The sequence below is a fragment of the Schistocerca nitens genome, chromosome 2, assembly GCF_023898315.1.
Source record: "Schistocerca nitens isolate TAMUIC-IGC-003100 chromosome 2, iqSchNite1.1, whole genome shotgun sequence".
NCBI lineage: Eukaryota > Metazoa > Arthropoda > Insecta > Orthoptera > Acrididae > Schistocerca > Schistocerca nitens.
Genome location: NC_064615.1, coordinates 519,423,406 through 519,444,635, shown reverse-complemented (window position 1 = coordinate 519,444,635; position 21,230 = coordinate 519,423,406). Strand labels below are relative to the sequence as shown.

Sequence of the window (21,230 nt, the reverse complement as noted above, 5' to 3'; positions counted from 1 at the left end):
AGCATCAGAGACACGAAGCCCCCACAATACCTTGGGCACCTGCGTAGTATGGCTGATGTGGGATCTGTGCCCGACACACAACACTGCATGCTCTGGAGTAGCCGTCTTTCAGCTCAGGTTAAAGCCATAACAGCATCTCAGAAAGAACTGCTCTTGGACACTGTCACAGATCTGGCTGACAGGATTCAGGATGCAATAATGCCACCAATGTAGTGGAGCCATCCAACAGTGTGCCACCAGCAGTGACGCAGGTGAAGTGGATCCTCTGGCTAGTCAAGCATGTGAATTGCTGGCTCATTGCAGTTACAACAAGGATACAGGTCATTACTGCAGAAAATCCTGCAGTCATTCCACAGTGGTTCCATCACTTCTAAGTGGCACAGAGCAGTCATCTACCATGTGCTGGTTTCACCGGAAGTTTGATGATCAAATGCATAAGTGCAGCTCACCTTGCAGCTACCCAATCAGAAGCAGCAGTCAGACATAGGCACGTCTGACTGCCAAACAATCTCTAATAGCGTCTCTATATTAGTGACTGGAAGACCAGACAGAAATTCCTTTTGGACACAGGCTCACATTTGTCATTTTCCCAACAAGTTTCCTGTTTAACTGCCAGCCACCAAATTTGCTCTGCCTTTCTACCACTAACAACTCATCAATAGCTACTTATGATACACAATGTATTGAGCTGGGCTTGGAGCTGTAGCATGCCTTCATCTGAAACATTACTGTAGACGATGTCATGGAGCCTATAATTGCTGCCAACTTTCTCGGGTATTACCAACTGTTACAGTTCATCAATGGTGAAATGCACTGCAGCCAAGGAAATGTGTGTTTGGGTGTGTGAATGTTTGTACTTCTGTTAGAGAAAGAGCTCAAATGCTAGTGTGAATATTGTTTTTTGTTGCATGCTTCCAAGCACCACACAAACAGTCCACTGTGAATGAGTGGTTGCCTTTCTATTAATTTATGCATCTTTATTAATGGTTATCTTTACTCATTCAATTGTGAGCATACATACTTTATGTTTGAAAATGACATTATTTCACAACTACATCTCAGAGAGGATTGCAGCCTGCAACAGTGAAATGTGTAAAATGTGTACGTTTTCAGAATGCATTCACAACTACATTCATTCATGAATTCTTGCATGAATACTGGACACCAACCAAAGCAAAATAAATGCAGTTTACTTGATGAATATTCAATAAATTTTCTTGTCAATGAACTCATATCAGAATACACATTTAGAAGTGTTCTTATGCCATCTTGCATTGTACTTAAAAGTTCCAGTGGAATCAGCTTTCATATACTGAACATTGTTTCCAAAGCTGCTATTTTCTACATTTACTTTTTACAGTGATAAATCTGAAAATATCTTGCTAATAAAAAATAGTGAATGTAGGCACAGTAAGAATCAATGTTGTTTCTAATGGCTTAGTTTTGGGTACTCGGTGAAAGACTGTGATACACAGGCACATACTTTTCCTAGGCTGTATGTTGTGTAAATTATATTATGATCTTAATTCCAGTTTATTACTACCTCCAAAAGTGGCTAAGAACTGAAAGCATGCAACATATAAAAACAAAAATTTTGTGTCACCTAACAACTTGTAGTAGTGTAATCAAAACACTTTATGTTTGAAAATGACATTATTTCACAACTACATCTCAGAGAGGATTGCAGCCTGCAACAGTGAAATGTGTAAAATGTGTACATGTTCAGAATGCTTGTAATGTTACTGAAAAACAGTACTCTCGAATAGTTAAAAATATTTATTACATATAAAGTAATATTACAAAACATTTACACACAAATAATAATTTTTTTAAAAGTTTATTTTCTCAAAGCTGTGGAAATGTATATAATATAAATATTTTTTTTTCTATTTACAAAGTATAACTACAGAGGTATTCATTCCAAATAGGTTTTATCACAGTTATTCCTCAATGACAAACTGGCTAGAGGACAGCCTTGCATTGAAATCCAAAATACGTTCCATTACAGTCATATTTGAAAAATTAATAGACAGTCCTAATAATATACAGTACAGTGTACTACTTGGCTTCTGTACAACAGAAAACTACTTTTCTTTTTCTTCTGTAGTATCACCACAGGTGAGAACATGTTTTGTAGTTAACACTGCTTAGCATAACAGCACAAGAATTTCATTAATACAAAATTATATTTCTCTGGTAGTATATAATTAGTTTTAACATTGCTTCAAACTAGCCACCCATCCATCCATCCATCAAACTAGTTGTAACAGTTGTCCTGGCAGAAATTGTTTGTTGTTAATGCAGACAACATAACTTCATATTTTCTAAATTATGAACAAAAAGAGGAGGTATGGATTATATGTACCCAAGTCAGTATAATATAAATATATGAGGACAAGGGCAATATAAACTTAACATTCTCTCCAACATAACTCTTTGAAGTAACAGATAAAAACTCAGTATAATGAATCTCGAAATTTGGGAACCAACAGTTCATTTCTCAGGAGTTAAAGATAAACTAAGGATAAAACAAAAAGCTTTAGAAGGTGGTACAAATAACAAATGATCAGAAAAAAGTCAATACTGCCCTTAACTTCTAAGAGCTATATGGTAGGGGCTTGCAAGACGGGAATGCAAAATAACCATGACCCATAAAAGGGAGGAAAAGATAAAGAAAAGCACACAGGAAATATAAGTTTCACAAGACCTCAAGCAAAAAACTTGAGGAGCTTCATGGCTTTAAATTCCATTTATAATGTTTTACACACACTGGGCTTTGTCTCTTTTCTAAAAAGACAGAAGAGTTCAGTGTCTTGCCAGTGATGATGTCTCGATGTTCAACAAGGATGGAGATGAAATCACCTGTGTCCTCTACAAAGGAGCCATCCTAATATTTGCACCCTCCTCAGTAAAAATGGAAGCTCTTCACCCTCAAATTCTTAAGAAGAAATTCAAACTTTTTTCTTGGTTTTGGTGGTCTACTACATTTAAACTATATGTACTCTTTACCTTACTTTCTGACTATGATATTCCAATTTTGTACCAGAATGAAATCAACTGAAAATAGACAAGCTATACATTCTAAGCTATGAAACAACTGATAATACAGTTTTACAGAATTTTTCTTTGCCTTGACTTTCATATTTTCAGAACATAATTAAATTCAACTTATTCCTTTCTGAGACATGTAATGACAACCAAATGCTAATGTTCCATGGGCTTAGAATCAACTTTTTAATTCCTTTAATGCAACTTAGCTTTGGTGCATTTTAGGAACTCATGTTTCACACCCATAAGGCAGATGGCTTTTCATCCCATCTCAATCACATTCTTTAACATTATTTTAGTGTAACTGGTTCTTCCGAGATTATTTCTCTCTAGCAATGCTGAATCACACAAAGATAATCTCATCTTGAGTGTCTTCAGTGTTTCACAAACAAATTTACATATATAAATCCACTGTTTTTGTAAAAATACATAAAAAAGTAATTCAAATGCCAAGCTTGTGGTATGATATATGTGACTATATAGTGACACTGCCACTTTAATTACATGATTCTTTATTTGATCTGTACCCAAACAGCAATTTGGTCAGAGTTCTTCACTTTTGGTTACATCCAGTCTTCTTCATGAAACCACAGACATCAAGGAACATACTTATGTTTCACTTTAAAAACAACTCAAAAGTACAAAACTGTTTCTGCAAATAATTGCATATCAAACACAGGAACACAGCATCCCATAGGAATACATTTTGCATGAAGAGAAATAAAGTGTGACTATACAATATTTGTCATCAATTAGCTTTGGTGCATAGCTTTAAGATTTTTTTTTTTTTTAATGGATACCTCATGTTGTGTGTAGAGCACAAATAAAAAGCAACAGCATCATTATAGACAATGGGATATGTTGCGCAGCAATTCCTCTAGGTTGCTCTGACTGCAAGGGATGTCTGGTACTCCCATGACATAGTGTAAGCGACCTCGCAGATGCAGATGGAAGATCCGTCAGGTTAGGAAAAGAGAACACATCAGCTGGCTGTCAAAAAAATTGAAGTTATAATTCAGATAGCAGTTATTTAATACATAACAATACTTGCAAAATGAAGGTACTAAGTATAAAAAAATAAACAAACAAACTTTAATTTATCATTATTTAATAACAAATATCTTCTATGTTCTAAGAAAACAAGAACAACAGGAGAGGAGGGTCTGTATGCTGATTGCTGGATGGCGAGCAATCAGAAGCAGGCAAAGAGCCAAAAACTGAGGAAAAACAGATGATACATTTCAGGATTTTGGAATTTTAAGCATAATTCTTTTGTTGAAGGAAATAATAGACAGAAAAGCGATGAGGTAATGAAAGTACTGTATTTACCTGATTGTAAGATGAAGTTTTTTCCCATTTGAAAAATACGGGCTGATTTATACTCGTGGACTAAACTACTGTTGGTGAGGCCAATGTTTTTACATTGTTTATTAGATTAATACAGAGGTTACCTTATTAGAGAAGGAAAGTTGCTCCTCACCATATAGCAGAGATGCTGAGTCACGATAGGCACAACAAAAAGATTCGCACAATTATAGCTTTCGGCCATTGAGGCCTTTGTCAACAATAGACAAACATACGCACATGCACACAAACACTCAGGCAAATGCAACTTGCACACCCGTCTGCAGTCTCAGGCAACTGAAACCACATTGCGAGCAGCAGCACCAGTGCATGATGGGAGTGGCGACTGGGTGGGGGTAAGGAGGAGGCTGGGGCGGGGAGGGGAGGGATAGTGTGGTGGGGGTAGTGGACAGTGAAGAACTGCAGTTTAGACGGAGGGCAGGAGAGAGGGTGGAGAGGGAGGGGGGGTAAGTAGGGGAAAGGAGAGAAATAAAAAGAAATTAAAAGACTGGGTGTGGTGGTGAAATGACTGCTGTGTAGTGCTGGATTCCTCCAGATGTCCCACGAATAGGTTGGCATAGGATGGTGCCATGCCGGAGCTTGAAGCTGTACCCTGGATTTGTTAGTAGGTAATGCCTTCAAAGGAGAAGTATTTCTGGGTGAGGATATAATTGGTCATGGCAATTAATTCTCCTTTGAAGACATACCTCCACTTCAACAGCTGCCACCCCTTCCATGCAAAGAAGTCCCTTCCGTACAGCCTAGCCACCCGTGGTCATCGCAGCTGCAGTGACGAGCAGTCCCTCTCGGAATATACCGAGAGGTCTCACTGAAGCCTTCGCTGACTGTAATTATCCTCCCAACCTTGTACAAAAACAAATCTGCCATGCCTTATCTTTCCAGTCTACCACCACCTCCCAAGTCCCACAGTCCAGCCACAGAGGACCATTCCCCTCGTAACTCGGTACCATCCAGGACTGGAGCAACTGAATTACATTCACCGTCAGGGTTTTGATTACCTCTCGTCATGCCCTGAAATGAGAAATGTCCAGCCCACTACTCTTCCCACCCCTCTTACAGTGATATTCCGCCATCCACCAAACCTACACAACATACTCATCCATCCTTACAGAACCCCTGCTCCCAATCCCTTATACCTGTCCCATACATCCTCCTACCACCACCTACTCCAGTCCAGTCACTAACATCACCTATCCCCTCAAAGGCAGGGCTACCTGTGAAACCAGTCATGTTATTTACAAACTAAGCTGCAACCACTGTGCTGCATTCTATGTAGACATGACAACCAATAAGCTGTCTGTCTGTATGAATGGCCACCGACAAACTGTGGCCAAGAAACAAGAACACCACTCTGTTGCTGAACATGCTGCCAAACATGATATCCCTCATTTCAATGACTGCATCACAGCCTGTGGCATACGGATCCTTCCCCTGTAATACATCCTATGTTCCCATAACCCTCCTGGCCTCAACCTTCATTAGTCACTGTCCTCACCCATCCAGCCCCCTCCCTGTTTCCATTCCAGTACTACACAGCCGTCATTTCACAGCCACACCCAGTCTTTCAATTTATTTTTATTTCTCTCCTTTCCGCTACTTACCCCCCCCCCCAGCCACCTTCTCTCCTGCCCTCCACCTAAACTGCAGCACTTCACTGTCCGCCACCTCCACCATACTATCCCCCCCCCCCCTCCCTGCCCCAGCCTTCTCCTTACCCCCATCCAGTTGCCACTCCCATCATGCACTGGTGCTGCTGCTCGAAGTGTGGTTTTAGGTGTGTGTGTGTGTGTGTGTGTGTGTGTGTATTTTTATTGTTGACAAAGGCTTTAATGGCCGAAAGCTATAATTGTGTGAATCTTTCTGTTGTGCCTATCGTGACTCAGCGTCTCCGCTATAAGGTGAGTAGGAACTTTCCTTCTCTAATATTGTTAGAGGCTACCTTACATTTACAAATGATACTTTGGATATTGAGATTCTGTCAAATTTATTTTGACGAATTTCAAAGATTAGGTCATAGCAATCCTTTCGTTTGAATAGACAGGAGATTTCCCAATACACTGAAGCACTTGATACAGTACTGATCTTGCTCGAACAATCACACAACAATTGACTCATGGCACTAGTGCAAGGGATATGCAAGAAGCAATGAAGTAGCCCCTACAACAATCTAATGCTCTGCTTAAAAATTGACAATTTTGTGAAATCCAGGAGGAAATAGCATTAAATTCCACCAACTTACAAATTTTTCTTGTACTTGAACAACGGAAAGATCCATTGTGGAATTAGTACCAACAGACATAACTACATTACAAGAAGAGCAAAAGCTCAAGAATTGGACTGAATTGTGATTGTGATATTTTATTTATGTATTATGGTAGTTGTCACTGATACATATGACCAGCACCTGGAAGATATTGTCATCCATGTTTCACTAACATTCAAGCACAACAGTACAGAAGAGTTAGAGTGGTAACAGTGGCACCATCTTGCCTGAAACTACCACGGGTGCAGTGAAGAATCCATTTGTACTAGGAATTGGACAAATATTCAATAATACCATACATTTTTGTAGGAGATACTAAAAGTCTAGATTGGGGCCAGTGCTGTACTTACATATTTTGTGCAGCAATACTGTCAGCATTCATTGTGAGATATGATGGGACAGATAAGAGGTGTGGGGGCTGCTGGTTCTATGCAGCTAATATGTTTGGAAGCAAAAGAAATTTTAACATTCTCACATTAGTACAGTGTGGGGGCTGCTGGTTCTATGCAGCTAATATGTTTGGAAGCAAAAGAAATTTTAACATTCTCACATTAGTACAGAAACAAAAACTGTTATATGTTCAGGAAAAAAAATTATGTTCTCAGCTTCCACTATAACCACAATCTCAGAAATGTCAATATATTCGGAAGACAGCTGTCCTGTTAGGATGATGACGACAATCATTGAAAATAGCGACAGCACAGAAGACAATAAATAATAAAGACAGTGAGAATAAAAATTAATGTAAACCATTTCTTTTTGTTTATTTTATTTCTCCTTGTATTATCAAAATGGAGCCAATTAATAAATGGTGTAAGTTGAAAATAGATGCATTGTTAACTTTTTAGACAGACACCTTACACCCATAAAAGTTGGTAATTCTGATTAGTGATAATACATTAAAAATAAATTTTTCTCATGGAGCCTCTTAAAAAAAGAGGGGTGGATGGGAGGGGCACCTTATTTTAGGGCTGTCTTATACTCGGGTAAATATGGTACATGAAAAAATGAAGTCAAGCAAATTCTCTCCAATTGCCACCCTCAATTGGCTCACAACTGCAGATAAAAAATTTGAAAATGGTAGTGGACCATAGCAGTTTTGCTTTAAATACCAGTGCACCAACAAGAAGTTTCATGCCACAAGTCGACCTAATAGTGAATGGTTAGAATTTTAAAACTGGAAGTACATTACACATTGAAAATAGGAGCAAAAGATAAATATTGCAAATAAAAGATGAAAATGAAGTCATCGACAGCAGATGCAAATGTAACATTTTAAAAATAATTCCCCCTTTACTTCCTTTCAGTTTTTAGCTCTAATCTTTGACCTACTTGTTGTCTGTGGCTTATTAATAGTACATCATAAATTTAATCCTGATGTCATACTATAATTTAGTCTCTTTACTTGCTTCATTTTTTCTCCTGATCCAGATTGTAACTGACCTCCCCCCCCCCCCCCCCCCCCCCAAACCACCACATTTTTCTTATTCTTATTTTCAATAACTACGATCACATAACAACTTCAATTTCACTTCTTTATTTGTTGTTTGCTATTTTTCCACTACTACTTCACCTTCTGCCAGTTTCTTTTCTTCTGCCACATTGTTTCTAATAATTATTTCTTCTGCCTTGAAAGCCTTCTGAATAGAGCATTTTTTGCTGAAGAAAGGTTTCTTTATGCTTTCTCTGGCTCTTATATGTTCTTTCTTTTTAGTTCATATTAACTGATTCTTCTCTCACTTCTTGGCAGAATAGCATACTAATAAACGAAAAGCACTATATCGCCTATGTTCTACATGATTAATTAAATCAGGTTAACTGGCTTTTGTCTCCTACACCATCATCAGAGTTGAACTGACTATCAGTTTTGAATAAGTTACAATGTTTGTAAACAACATTTATTTCTATTATCCAAGCTACGATTGATTTCTTTTTCCAAAAATACAAAAATATTTGGTTTGTTAATCTGTTCTCATTGATTTGGTAGAGATATCTACAGAATTTAATCTTAATCTTGGCTCTGCCATTACTTCCGATATTTTCTCAATATTTTGTAGATCTACTCACCAAGCAGTGTCACGAGAAAACACATATATAAGTATTAAAATTTGCAAGCTCCTCCTCCCGACAGCAGCGGTGAATGGAAGGAAGAGGGGTGATGGAAAAGGACTGGTGAGGTTTAGGAAATCACAAGATTTCAAAGAAGTCACCCCAAATCACAGACAGGGAAGATTTACTGGACAGGATGACAAGGAAAGACTGATCATTGGGGACTGCACCACATGAGATTTGAAAACCGGAGACCTTAAACGTAGAAGATAGGGTAATACACAAAACAGAGATTACTGACATAAATTGTGCACCAGTATGTGGTAAAGAAAGGGGGGGGGGGGCAGAAAAAAAGAGACATATCAGAAAATAAATACCTTTATTTACCCTCACCTTTACCACACACCATGCATTTAGCTTTCCACTCTTATTGACTCATGCACAACGTTATGTCAATATTATCTGTCTTGCATATTATCCTATCTTTCACCTTTAAGCTCTCAGGTTTTCAAATCATGTCTGGTGCAGTCCCCAACAATCAGTCTTTCCTTCTCATCCAGTCCAGTAAGTCTCCCCTGACCTGTGGTTCTGGGTGCCTTTTCTGAAATCTTCCTATTTCCTAAACCTCACCAGCCTTTTTCCATATATATATATATATATATATATATATATATATATATATATATAGAGAGAGAGAGAGAGAGAGAGAGAGAGAGAGAGAGGGAAACATTCCACGTGGGAAAAATATATCTAAAAACAAAGATGATGTGACTTACCAAACGAAAGCGCTGGCAGGTCGATAGACACACAAACAAACACAAACATACACACAAAATTCAAGCTTTCGCAACAAACTGTTGCCTCATCAGGAAAGAGGGAAGGAGAGGGAAAGACGAAAGGATGTGGGTTTTAAGGGAGAGGGTAAGGAGTCATTCCAATCCTGGGAGCGGAAAGACTTACCTTAGGGGGAAAAAGGACGGGTATACACTCGCGCGCGCACACACACACACACATATCCATCCACACATATACCAACACAAGCAGACATATTCAAAGATGATGAGACTTACCAAACAAAAGCGCTGACAGGTCGATACACACAAACAAACACAAACATACACACAAATTTCAAGCTTTCGCAACCAACGGTTGCTTCATCAGGAAAGAGGGAAGGAGAGGGATTGACGAAAGGATGTGGGTTTTAAGGGAGAGGGTAAGGAGTCATTCCAGTCTTGGGAGTGGAAAGACTTACCTTAGGGGGGGAAAAGGACAGGTATACACTCGCACACACACACATATCCATCCGCACATACACAGACACAAGCTGACATTTGTAAAGGCAAAGAGTTACGGCAGAGATGTCAGTCGAGGCGGAAGTAAAGAGGCAAAGATGATGTTGAAAGACAGGTGAGGTATGAGCGGCGGCAACTTAAAATTAGCGGAGGTTGAGACCTGGCGGATAATGAGAAGAGAGGATGTACTGAAGGGCAAGTTCCCATCTCCGGAGTTCTGACAGGTTGGTGTTAGTGGGAAGTATCCAGATAACCCGGACGGTGTAACACTGTGTCAAGATGTGCTGGCCGTGCACCAAGGCATGTTTAGCCACAGGGTGATCCTCATTACCAAGAAACACTGTCTGCCTGTGTCCATTCATGCAAATGAACAGTTTGTTGCTGGTCATTCCCACATAGAAAGCTTCACAGTGTAGACAGGTCAGTTGGTAAATCACGTGGGCGCTTTCACACGTGGCTCTGCCTTTGATCGTGTACACCTTCCGGGTTATAGGACTGGAGTAGGTGATGGTGGGAGGGTGCATGGGACAGGTTTTACACCGGGGGCGGTTACAAGGGTAGGAGCCAGAGGGTAGGGAAGATGGTTTGGGGATTTCATAGGGATGAACTAAGAGGTTACGAAGGTTAGGTGGACGGCGGAAAGACACTCTTGGTGGAGTGGGGAGGATTTCATGAAGGATGGATCTCATTTCAGGGCAGGATTTGAGGAAGTCGTATCCCTGCTGGAGAGCCACATTCAGAGTCTGATCCAGTCCCGGAAAGTATCCAGTCACAACTGGGGCAGGGGCACTTTTGGGGTTCTTCTGTGGGAGGTTCTGGGTTTGAAGGGATGAGGAAGTGGCTCTGGTTATTTGCTTCTGTACCAGGTCGGGAGGGTAGTTGCGGGATGCGAAAGCTGTTTTCAGGTTGTTGGTGTAATGGTTCAGTGATTCCGGACTGGAGCAGATTCGTTTGCCACGAAGACCTAGGCTGTAGGGAAGGGACCGTTTGATGTGGAATGGGTGGCAGCTGTCATAATGGAGGTACTGTTGCTTGTTGGTGGGTTTGATGTGGACGGACGTGTGAAGCTGGCCATTGGACAGATGGAGGTCAACGTCAAGGAAAGTGGCATGGGATTTAGAGTAGGACCAGGTGAATCTGATGGAACCAAAGGAATTGAGGTTGGAGAGGAAATTCTGGAGTTGTTCTTCACTGTGTGTCCAGATCATGAAGATGTCATCAATAAATCTGTACCAAACTTTGGGTTTGCAGGCCTGGGTAACCAAGAAGGCTTCCTCTAAGCGACCCATGAATAGGTTGGCATACGAGGGGGCCATCCTGGTACCCATGGCTGTTCCCTTTAATTGTTGGTATGTGTGGCCTTTAAAAGTGAAGAAGTTGTGGGTCAGGATGAAGCTGGCTAAGGTAATGAGGAAAGAGGTTTTCGGTAGGGTGGCAGGAGATCGGCGTGAAAGGAAGTGCTCCATCACAGCAAGGCCCTGGACGCGCGGAATATTTGTGTATAAGGAAGTGGCATCAATGGTTACAAGGATGGTTTCCTGGGCTAACAGACTGGGTAAGGATTACAGGCATTCGAGAAAGTGGTTGGTGTCTTTGATGAAGTATGGGAGACTGCATGTAATGGGTTGAAGGTGTTGATCTACGTAGGCAGAGATACGTTCTGTGGGGGCTTGGTAACCAGCTACAATGGGGCAGCCGGGATGATTGGGTTTGTGAATTTTAGGAAGAAGGTAGGGGTGCGGGGTGTCGGTGGGGTCAGGAGATTGATGGAGTCAGGTGAAAGGTTTTGTAGGGGGCCTAAGGTTCTGAGGATTCCTTGAAGCTCCGCCTGGACATCAGGAATGGGATTACCTTGGCAAACTTTGTATGTGGTGTTGTCTGAAAGCTGACGCAGTCCCTCAGCCACATACCCCCGACAATCAAGTACCACTGTCGTGGAACCCTTGTCCGCCGGAAGAAAGATGATGGAACAGTCAGCCTTCAGATCACGGATGGCTTGGGCTTCAGCAGTGGTGATGTTGGGAGTAGGATTAAGGTTTTTTAAGAAGGATTGAGAGGCAAGGCTGGAAGTCAGAAATTCCTGGAAGGTTTGGAGGGGGTGATTTTGAGGAAGAGGAGGTGGGTCCCGCTGTGACGGAGGACGGAACTTGTTCCAGGCAGGGTTCAATATGGATAGTGTCTTGGGGAGTTGGATCATTAGGAGTAGGATTAGGATCATTTTTCTTCGTGGCAAAGTGATATTTCCAGCAGAGAGTACGAGTGTAGGACAGTAAATCTTTGAAGAGGGCTGTTTGGTTGAATCTGGGAGTGGGGCTGAAGGTGAGGCCTTTGGATAGGACAGAGGTTTCGGATTGGGAGAGAGGTTTGGAGGATGTTGTGGTTCCAGATTGTGTTGATTGGAATTTTGAGGTTTTGGAGGGAGTGGAGCTGGAAGTGGGAGATTGAGTAGATGGGAGAGACTAGGTTTGTGTGCAATGAGAGGAGGTTGAAGTTTGCTGGAAAGATTGTGAAGGGTGAGTGAGTTGCCTTTCCGGAGGTGGGAAACCAGGAGATTGGATAGTTTTTTAAGGTGGAGGGTGGCATGCTGTTCTAATTTGCGGTTGGTCTGTAGGAGGATGCTCTGAACAGCCAGTGTGGATGTGGGAGAGGAAAGATTGAGGACTTTGATTAGGGATAGGAGTTGACGGATGTGTTCATTGGCTGAGTCGATGTGTAGGTGAAGGATTAGGTGGGTGAGGGCTATGGATTGTGCAGTTTGGAACTGGTATAGGGACTGATGGAAAGAAGGATTACAGCCAGAGATGGGAACTTTAAGTGTGAGGCCTTTGGGGGTAATGTCAGACAAGCCTGAGTAAATAAAATATGGGAGTGTAATCCGGCTAGGGCGAAGGCATGTTTGCAGAGGGAATGTAAATAAAACTTAATGGGGTCGTTGTGGGGGTGTTGTGAGGGTGACACGGTATTAGAAGGTGGAAAGTGTAACATGAGGCTGAAATGAAAATGAAAATAAAGATATATGGGGAGAGATAAAGGTGAACTAGAAAGCAACTGGAGATCTGGTGTGAAAAAAGGCGAAAAAGTGTTGGTTAGAGCTGGGCTATGTTGATCCTGTGGTGAACTTGGGTTGGTAGACAACGATGTGCATATGGCAGAGCCACGTGTGAAAGTGCCCACGTGATTTACCAACTGACCTGCCTACACTGTGAAGCTTTCTATGTGGGAATGACCAGCAACAAACTGTCCATTCACATGAATGGACACAGGCAGACAGTGTTTCTTGGTAATGAGGATCACCCTGTGGCTAAACATGCCTTGGTGCACGGCCAGCACAGCCACTTCCAAAACATAACCAAAAAAATTTTTTCTTCCGCTACTGCTAAAATCCACCGTTTCGAGTTCACAAACATTTCCTTTCAGCTATTAAACAACCTTTTCGGCTAGTTTTAATAACTTTTGCTTTATCTCGATTTCCGTTTTTTCACATCACCGATCATTTTTAGCCGCTTCCCACAGGTTTTAACGTCATTATTTCTCCACCAGACAATTGTTAGCCTCATTTCCATAATCTGCCACCACCATACCACTACTTTTAATACATCCTCACGTAGTATTTTCGAAATTTTCCCGAATTTCTCCACCCTTTAACGTGTTTTGGCGGCAACACAACCACCTAACTTTTATGCACATCGTTATCTACCTACACCATTTCACCACAGGATCAACATAACCCAGCTCCAACCAACCCCTTTTCGCCTCTTTTCACACCAGATCTCCATTTGCTTTCTACTTCACCCTTATCTCTCCCCACATATTTTTATATTCATTTTCATTTCAGCCTCATGTTACACTTTCGACCTTCTAGTACCATGTCACCCGCACAACACCCCCACAACGACCCCATTAAGTTTTATTTACATTCCCTCCGCAGACATGCCTTCGCCCTAGCCAGATTACGCTCCCATATTCTATTTTCTCAGGCTTGTCTCACATTTGGCATTACCCCCAAAGGCCTCACACTTAAAGTTCCCATCTCTGGCTGCAACCCTTCCTTCCATCAGTCCCTATACCAGTTCCAAACTGAACAATCCATTGCCCTCACCCACCTAATCCTGCACCTACACATCAACTCAGCCAATGAACACACCCGTCAACTCCTATCCTTAATAAAAGTCCTTAATCTTTCCTCTCCCACAGCCACACCGGCTGTTCAGAGCATCCTCCTACAGGCCAACCGTAAATTAGAACAGCATGCCACCCTCCACCTCAAAAAACTATCCAATCTCCTGGTTTCCCACCTCCGGAAAGGAAGGTCTTTAAATATGTCTGCTTGTGTCTGTATGTGTGGATGGATATGTGTGTGTGTGCGAGTGTATACCTGTCCCTTTTTCCCCCTAAGGTAAGTCTTTCCGCTCCCGGGATTGGAATGACTCCTTATCCTCTCCCTTAAAACCCACATCCTTTCGTCTTTCCCTCTCCTTCCCCTCTTTCCTGATGAGGCAACAGTTTGTTGCGAAAGCTTGAATTTTGTGTGTATATTTGTGTTTGTTTGTGTGTCTATCGACCTGCCAGCGCTTTTGTTTGGTAAGTCTCATCATCTTTCTTTTTATATATATGTGTGTGTGTGTGTGTGTGTGTGTGTGTGTGTGTGTGTGTGTGTGTGTGTTTTTCTCCTGCCATTGCTTGGTGAGTCAATTTTTATCTATCCAATTACATCATAATTTCGAAAACTGATTATAAATTTTCTATCGGCCCTTTCTTTTCACTTATGAGACTATTTGTAATGCTTCAAAAGCCACAAATGTGTCATCATGTTTCCCTCCAGCTTTCCTTCCCCCCAAAAAAGTAAGCGTCCCCCCCCCCCCCCCCTACACACACACACACAATGTTTAGCTCTAGTTAGTATGTTACTGCTCTTTTGTTGTATTCAGACAAAGTCTTCTCTTACACTACATATTTATTACACATCTTCTGTATCTACTGTGAAATATTTCTCATATTTGAAAAGGTCTACTGTAATTTGCTTTCATGTTATGGCTATGAGAGACAGGTAGCCTAAGAGATTGGATCTGGTCTGTAGTCTATTCTTACCTTCATGACATTTAATAAGAGGCTGTTGTTTATTCCCAGATTCCTCACATTATACTGACTCTTCAAACTTTGTAACAAGGCTTTTGTGGAACGGCTGACACCTAATCTCAAGCATCTGATCATTCAGGTTTTCCAGCGTCTCTGTGACACTCTGCTATGGGTCAAACAAATCTGTGATCATTCGTGCCTCTCTTTTGTTCATGACTCTCCATTCAAGATAATGTGCTCTCCAGTCAAGTTATTTTGATTCTCCCACATCATCATACGTCAATTAATGTGTGCTGCTGTGGTACTGTGTCAGATGCCTTATGGAAGTCAAAAAATACTACATCTTCCTGACTGGCTTGACCCATGGCTTTCAGGATGTCACACAAGAAGCGCAGGAATAGAGTTTCACTAGATATGTTTTTGAAATCCTTGCTGGTTGGCATGGGAGAGGTCATTTTGTTCAAGACTAATTAGATATGAACTCAGAATTTGTCCTGAGATTCTGCAACAGATGTGTGTCAGTGATATTGGGGTCACTTCTGATATCCTTCTTATAGATGCTTAAGACCTGTACTTTTTTCAATCTCTGGCCGGAGTTTTTTATCTGATGGAACTATGGTATATTATTGATTTGGTGAGGTGCTAAGTAAGGTGAATATACAGGGTGATTCAAAAAGAATACCACAACTTTAGGAATTTAAAACTCTGCAACGACAAAAGGCAGAGCTAAGCACTATCTGTCGGCGAATTAAGGGAGCTATAAAGTTTCATTTAGTTGTACATTTGTTCGCTTGAGGTGCTGTTGACTAGGCATCAGCGTCAGTTGATGCTAAGATGGCGACCACTCAACAGAAAGCTTTTTGTGTTATTGAGTACGGCAGAAGTGAATCGACGACAGTTGTTCAGCATGCATTTCGAACGAAGTATGGTGTTAAACCTCCTGATAGGTGGTGTATTAAACGTTGGTATAAACAGTTTACAGAGCATGGGTGTTTGTGCAAAGGGAAAAGTTCTGGACGGCCGAGAACGAGTGATGAAAATGTAGCACGCATCCAGCAAGCATTTGTTCGCAGCCCAGGAAAATCGACTCGCAGAGCTAGCAGAGAGCTGCAAATTCCACAATCAACTGTATGGAGAGTCCTACGAAAAAGGTTAGTTATGAAACCTTATCGTCTGAAATTGGTTCAAGCACTGTCTGCAGCTGATAAGATTAAAAGAATCGATTTCTGTGATTTTATCCTTGCTCAAATGGAAACAGATGAATCTCTCATTTCAAAGATTGTGTTTAGTGATGAAGCAACTTTCCACACTAACGGGAAAGTCAACCGTCACAATGTCTGTTTATGGGGCACTGAGAATCCGCGGGAAACAACTCAGTATGAACATGACTCGCCTAAGGTGAACATTTTCTGTGCCATTTCAGCCAATAAAGTTTTTGGTCCCTTTTTCTTCGAAGGTGCTACTGTAACTGGACTACAGTATCTGGAGATGTTAGAGAATTGGCTGTTCCTCAGCTCGAACAAGAAGCACAACAATTCATATTTCAGCAGGATGGAGCGCCACCACATTGGCACTTATCTGTCCGTAACTACCTGAACGTCAACTACCCGAGGCGATGGATCGGCCGCCAGGCAGCCCGTGACAGAGCACTTCATCACTGGCCTCCAAGAAGCCCTGATCTTACCCCCTGCGATTTTTTCTTATGGGGGTATGTTAAGGATATGGTGTTTTGGCCACCTCTCCCGGCCACCATTGATGATTTGAAATGAGAAATAACAGCAGCTATCCAAACTGTTACGCCTGATATGCTACAGAGAGTGTGGAATGAGTTGGAGTATCGGGTTGATATTGCTCGTGTGTCTGGAGGGGGCCATATTGAACATCTCTGAACTTTTTTTCGAGTGAAAAAAAACCTTTTTAAATACTCTTTGTAATGATGTATAACAGAAGGTTATATGATGTTTCTTTCATTAAATACACATTTTTAAAGTTGTGGTATTCTTTTTGAATCACCCTGTAGTGTATATAACCTGACAGGGATTCCATCAGGACATGATTCATAATTCATTATTAGCTATTTTAGTTTTTTCTCAATGCCACTGACTTTAAAATCTGTGGCACTAATCTCTGCAGGGGCGTGAGAATTAAACCGGGACAGTACTCCTGGCTCTTTGTAATGGAACACCTGAAAGCAGAATTGGGGATTTCTGCTTCTGCTTTGCTATACTCAATTCTGGTTCCTGTGGCTCCCATCACTTATGAGACTATTTTTAATGCTTCAAAAGCAGCCCTTATATATGAACATAATTGCTTTGGTTTTCATTAAAGGTATTTTGATAAGATTCTGGTATGGTACTTGTTGAAGGCTCTATGCTTTGCTGTGGTGAAGGCCCTATGCTTTGCTCTTTTGATAGACAAATGCATTTTATTTATCATCTTTCTATCCATATTCCTACACTATGTTCTCTGTACACTGTGTAATAGTTGCTGTTTCTTTCCAGAGACTATACATCATGGAGGATCCTCCCCTCAAAAATGGATCCACTGGGTACATATCTATCCAATTTTTGGTTAGTTATTACAATTAAAGGCTAAACATTTAATGCAAGGAGTCAGTTTTGGTACTGTATTTTTGTATGGTATTTACTTCAAATAGGACATAATCTCATTAATACTTACAATAGCAAGATCATCTTCTCTGGTGCGACAAAAGACCATGTGTTTACCAGCATACAGCCGCTGCTCAACAGGACTGGCTAAAAGTGGATCAGACCACGGCAAATCCTGAAGATGTGCAACAAGTGACCGATTGCGAAACTCTTCAGGTTCACGGATAACGAGCTCTCCAAAAAGTCCACCTGTACCTTCATCTGCACCCTCTGTAACACCTTCTTCTGTAAAGCCACGCATACGTTTCAGTACAGATATTGCTTGAGCATTAGCTTCATCATCCAGCTCAACATCAGATTCCAAGACGGGGAATGTTGGTGCTGTAGTAGTGGTAGTTGTTGTAGTTGAAGCCCTCATTCGGAGTTGTGACACACTGTAAAAATAGACATGTTTTTAAACAATGGGAAGTCCTGGTTGGAATGTCAACAATTACAAAAAGGATAGACTGCTACACCCCATAAAGATGATACATTGAGTTGCAGACAGGCATAAAAATAACTATTATACCCTGAGCTTTCAGTCAAAGTTTCCGTCAGACAAGAAAGGGAAACACACACTCATTCAATCAGGCACACCTCACACACACATGATAGCTATCAATGGCCACTCTGAGTGGCCAAAGACAGTGGTCATGTGTGCATGAGGCATGCCTGTTTGAGTCAATTTGTGTTTTCCTTTCTTTTCTGAAGAAGTCTTTGGCTGAATCCTCAGTGTGTAACAGTCTTTTCATTGGGCCTATCTGCAACTGAATGGGTGTCTTTCTGGTAACTAGTGACATATTTTTAAACATAGTTAAAAATCTTTCATCTAAATTAGAGGGACTACGGTATGCTGTAACTGTCAGTGCAACTATAAAATTTTTATCCAATTCCCGCTGTTTTCAGTACGGTGGTGGAAGTAAAACAGTAAAGGAGAGCAATGTGACCCATACAGTAATTGATTAGACAGATAGCATACATGAGAACTTTTAACATTGCAGTGCTTCGTCAATCGTGAATAATTTAATGATTATAAAGAATCTGCCTTGACTGCAAATAGAAACCAGATGTTGACCTAGGTTTCGGCGCAGATCACCATGCATTCTTCAGAACACACTAAAACTACAAACTGCCCAAAGAGGCAACATTAACACAGAACGCCCAAAAGGGCAAAAGACTTGCACAAAATGTAAAATAAACAGTATGTGAGTACCATGTCAATAGCTGTACTTAGCTCAAACATCAGAAGCATGCTTCCTCACACCAGCCAATGTTCGGTGGGCTGCGGGCTCTCAGGTAAACTGAGGTGGCGCCAGCAGATAGGCTGTGAGAATGTCAGAAAGGAACGCGCATGCGCAAATTGAGAAATCGTCTTCTTCCATGTGATTGGCATAAAATGTGTTATGAAAGTGATCCGATGACCAGGTCAAAGGTCTCTAAATCCAAAAAATCCTAAAGGACTCTAAATCCATATGGATTTAGAGTAGCCTTCTCCACTAATAATAATTTGAAAAAGAACCTAATCCACTCTTTACAATTTGCTGGTGATAAAGTTTATCAGTCTGGGGTTTACAAAATTACCTGCGGTGACTGTCCGAAATATTATATCGGTCAAACAGGTCAAGCTCTAGCTATTAGATATAAGGAACATAATCCCACCAGAAGTGGTGACAGTACGCGAGGTTCCACCTTCGCTGAACATCTTGTACAAATGGCTCACGCGCCTAATCCCCCGGCCAGTACCGAGCTGCTTCATTCTAAAATTAAGGGTATGAAATTAGACACATTAGAAGAAATGGAGATTTTTAAACAACTATGGTATGGTAAAGACTGCATCCTCAACAACCAAGTCCAGTTAAAAAACAAAACAAAAAATTTTGAAGGTTTTATGCCCTGGCTCAGTGCTTCACATTCTACCATACCATGTAGAAGATAGCCGATGCATTCATGCAGTCGCTTGGTGTCACAGATGGTCAATTCATTCAGTCACGCTCTAGTTCCCTTAATTTTAGTTATGACAGCTGCCCTTACAAACGTGGGCACACTAATACAATACACATGCTTTTTTCTTTCATTGAACGCCTCATAATGAATGAGTCTTGTACATGTTCACAGTATTCGCACTTCTTACAAGCTCTAACATTGCTAATATGGTCCAAATAGCCATTCCCATTTAGTTATAATTATCCAGTTGAATATGGTGTTGCAAGGTTGTTTTTAGTCATATTCATTCCAAGTCCAAGCTTTGGTATTAAATTAGGAAATAAATCCATAACCTTTTTTAAAAAACGTTGAAGTGACATTGTGCATCTCTTCACGCATATACACATAACTTTGCATACCATTTTGGTAACACCTGATAGCACTAATCACTTTGACCTCTGTCAGTCAATAGATAATAAGGGCGATGAAAGTGATGTTGTACATCCTTTCACACATGTATATTAAGCCTCTTACATTATTTGACCTTTCACGTCAACAGCTATTAGAACATAAACGTAGTCTGTCTGTTTCACACTATATGCGTTCACAGACCTCACTTGATTAAGCTTCATGGTTCAGTATCTCAAGTACCTGATTTTAAGAAACTAGTTTAGCTTTAGGTTCTTTTTACACTATTTTGGTACATGTCTGATAGCACTATTCAAAATGACCTCTGTCGGTCATTAGATATTAAGGGCGATGAAGGCGACATTGTATGCCCTTTCACGCAATTACATTAAGCCTGTCATACTAATTTGACCCTTTTCTGGTCAATAGCACTTAGAATTTAATAAAGTAACTTTACACACTTCTCCAAGCATCATCAAATACTTTCACCGACCCCAAGTAATTGAAAAATGGGTTATTCATCCCCCATATTTTTAGCCTGCTTCTAGCTTATGGTATTTTGTCTGTCCTGCGTGCATGCATTTTGACCATCCATGGAATCTGCTATCCCACATATATAGTTTTAGCCTTACATCCTGCGCCTTTGACCCAGTCATCGGATCACTTTCGTAACACATTTTATGTCAGTCACATGGAAGAAGACGATTTCTCAATTTGCGCATGCACGTCCCTTTCTGATATTCTCACAGCCTAGCTGCCGGCGCCACCTCAGTTTAACTGAGAGCCCGCGGCCCATCGGACGTTGGCTGGGGTGAGGAAGCACACTTCTGATGTTTGAGCTAAGTACAGCTATCGACATGGTACTCTCGTACCATTTATTTTACATTTTATGCAAGTATTTTGCCCTTTTGGGCATTCTGTACTAATGTTGGACCATGCCTCTTTAGGCAGTTTGTAGTTTAGTGTGTTCTGAAGAAGGTGTGGTTAGCTGGGCCGAAATCTATGTCAACATCTGGTTTCTATTTGCAATCGAGGCAGATTCTTTACAGTGTGTGGTGATTTACAGAGACTCTGATGTGCATTTCTTGTCTTAACAGTATTAGTTACTAATTTCCATGTTTTGCATACTGTTAACAGATTTATTGTAAAATAAACACT

At 41.0% G+C, this 21,230-nt stretch overlaps 1 protein-coding gene across 1 annotated transcript in view; it reads right to left on the bottom strand.

The window, feature by feature from the left end:
- Positions 1-1,761: 1,761 nt before the first annotated feature.
- Positions 1,762-21,230, bottom strand: part of LOC126236500 (MOXD1 homolog 1-like) — a 169,913-nt gene continuing 150,444 nt past the window's right edge. The window contains exons 10-11 of the mRNA XM_049945855.1: positions 17,773-18,136; positions 1,762-4,038 (exon numbers count right to left, since the gene is read on the bottom strand). Coding sequence (XP_049801812.1) covers positions 3,850-4,038; positions 17,773-18,136 — 553 coding nt within the window. The 3' untranslated portion in view covers positions 1,762-3,849. The remainder of the gene's footprint in view (positions 4,039-17,772; positions 18,137-21,230) is intronic.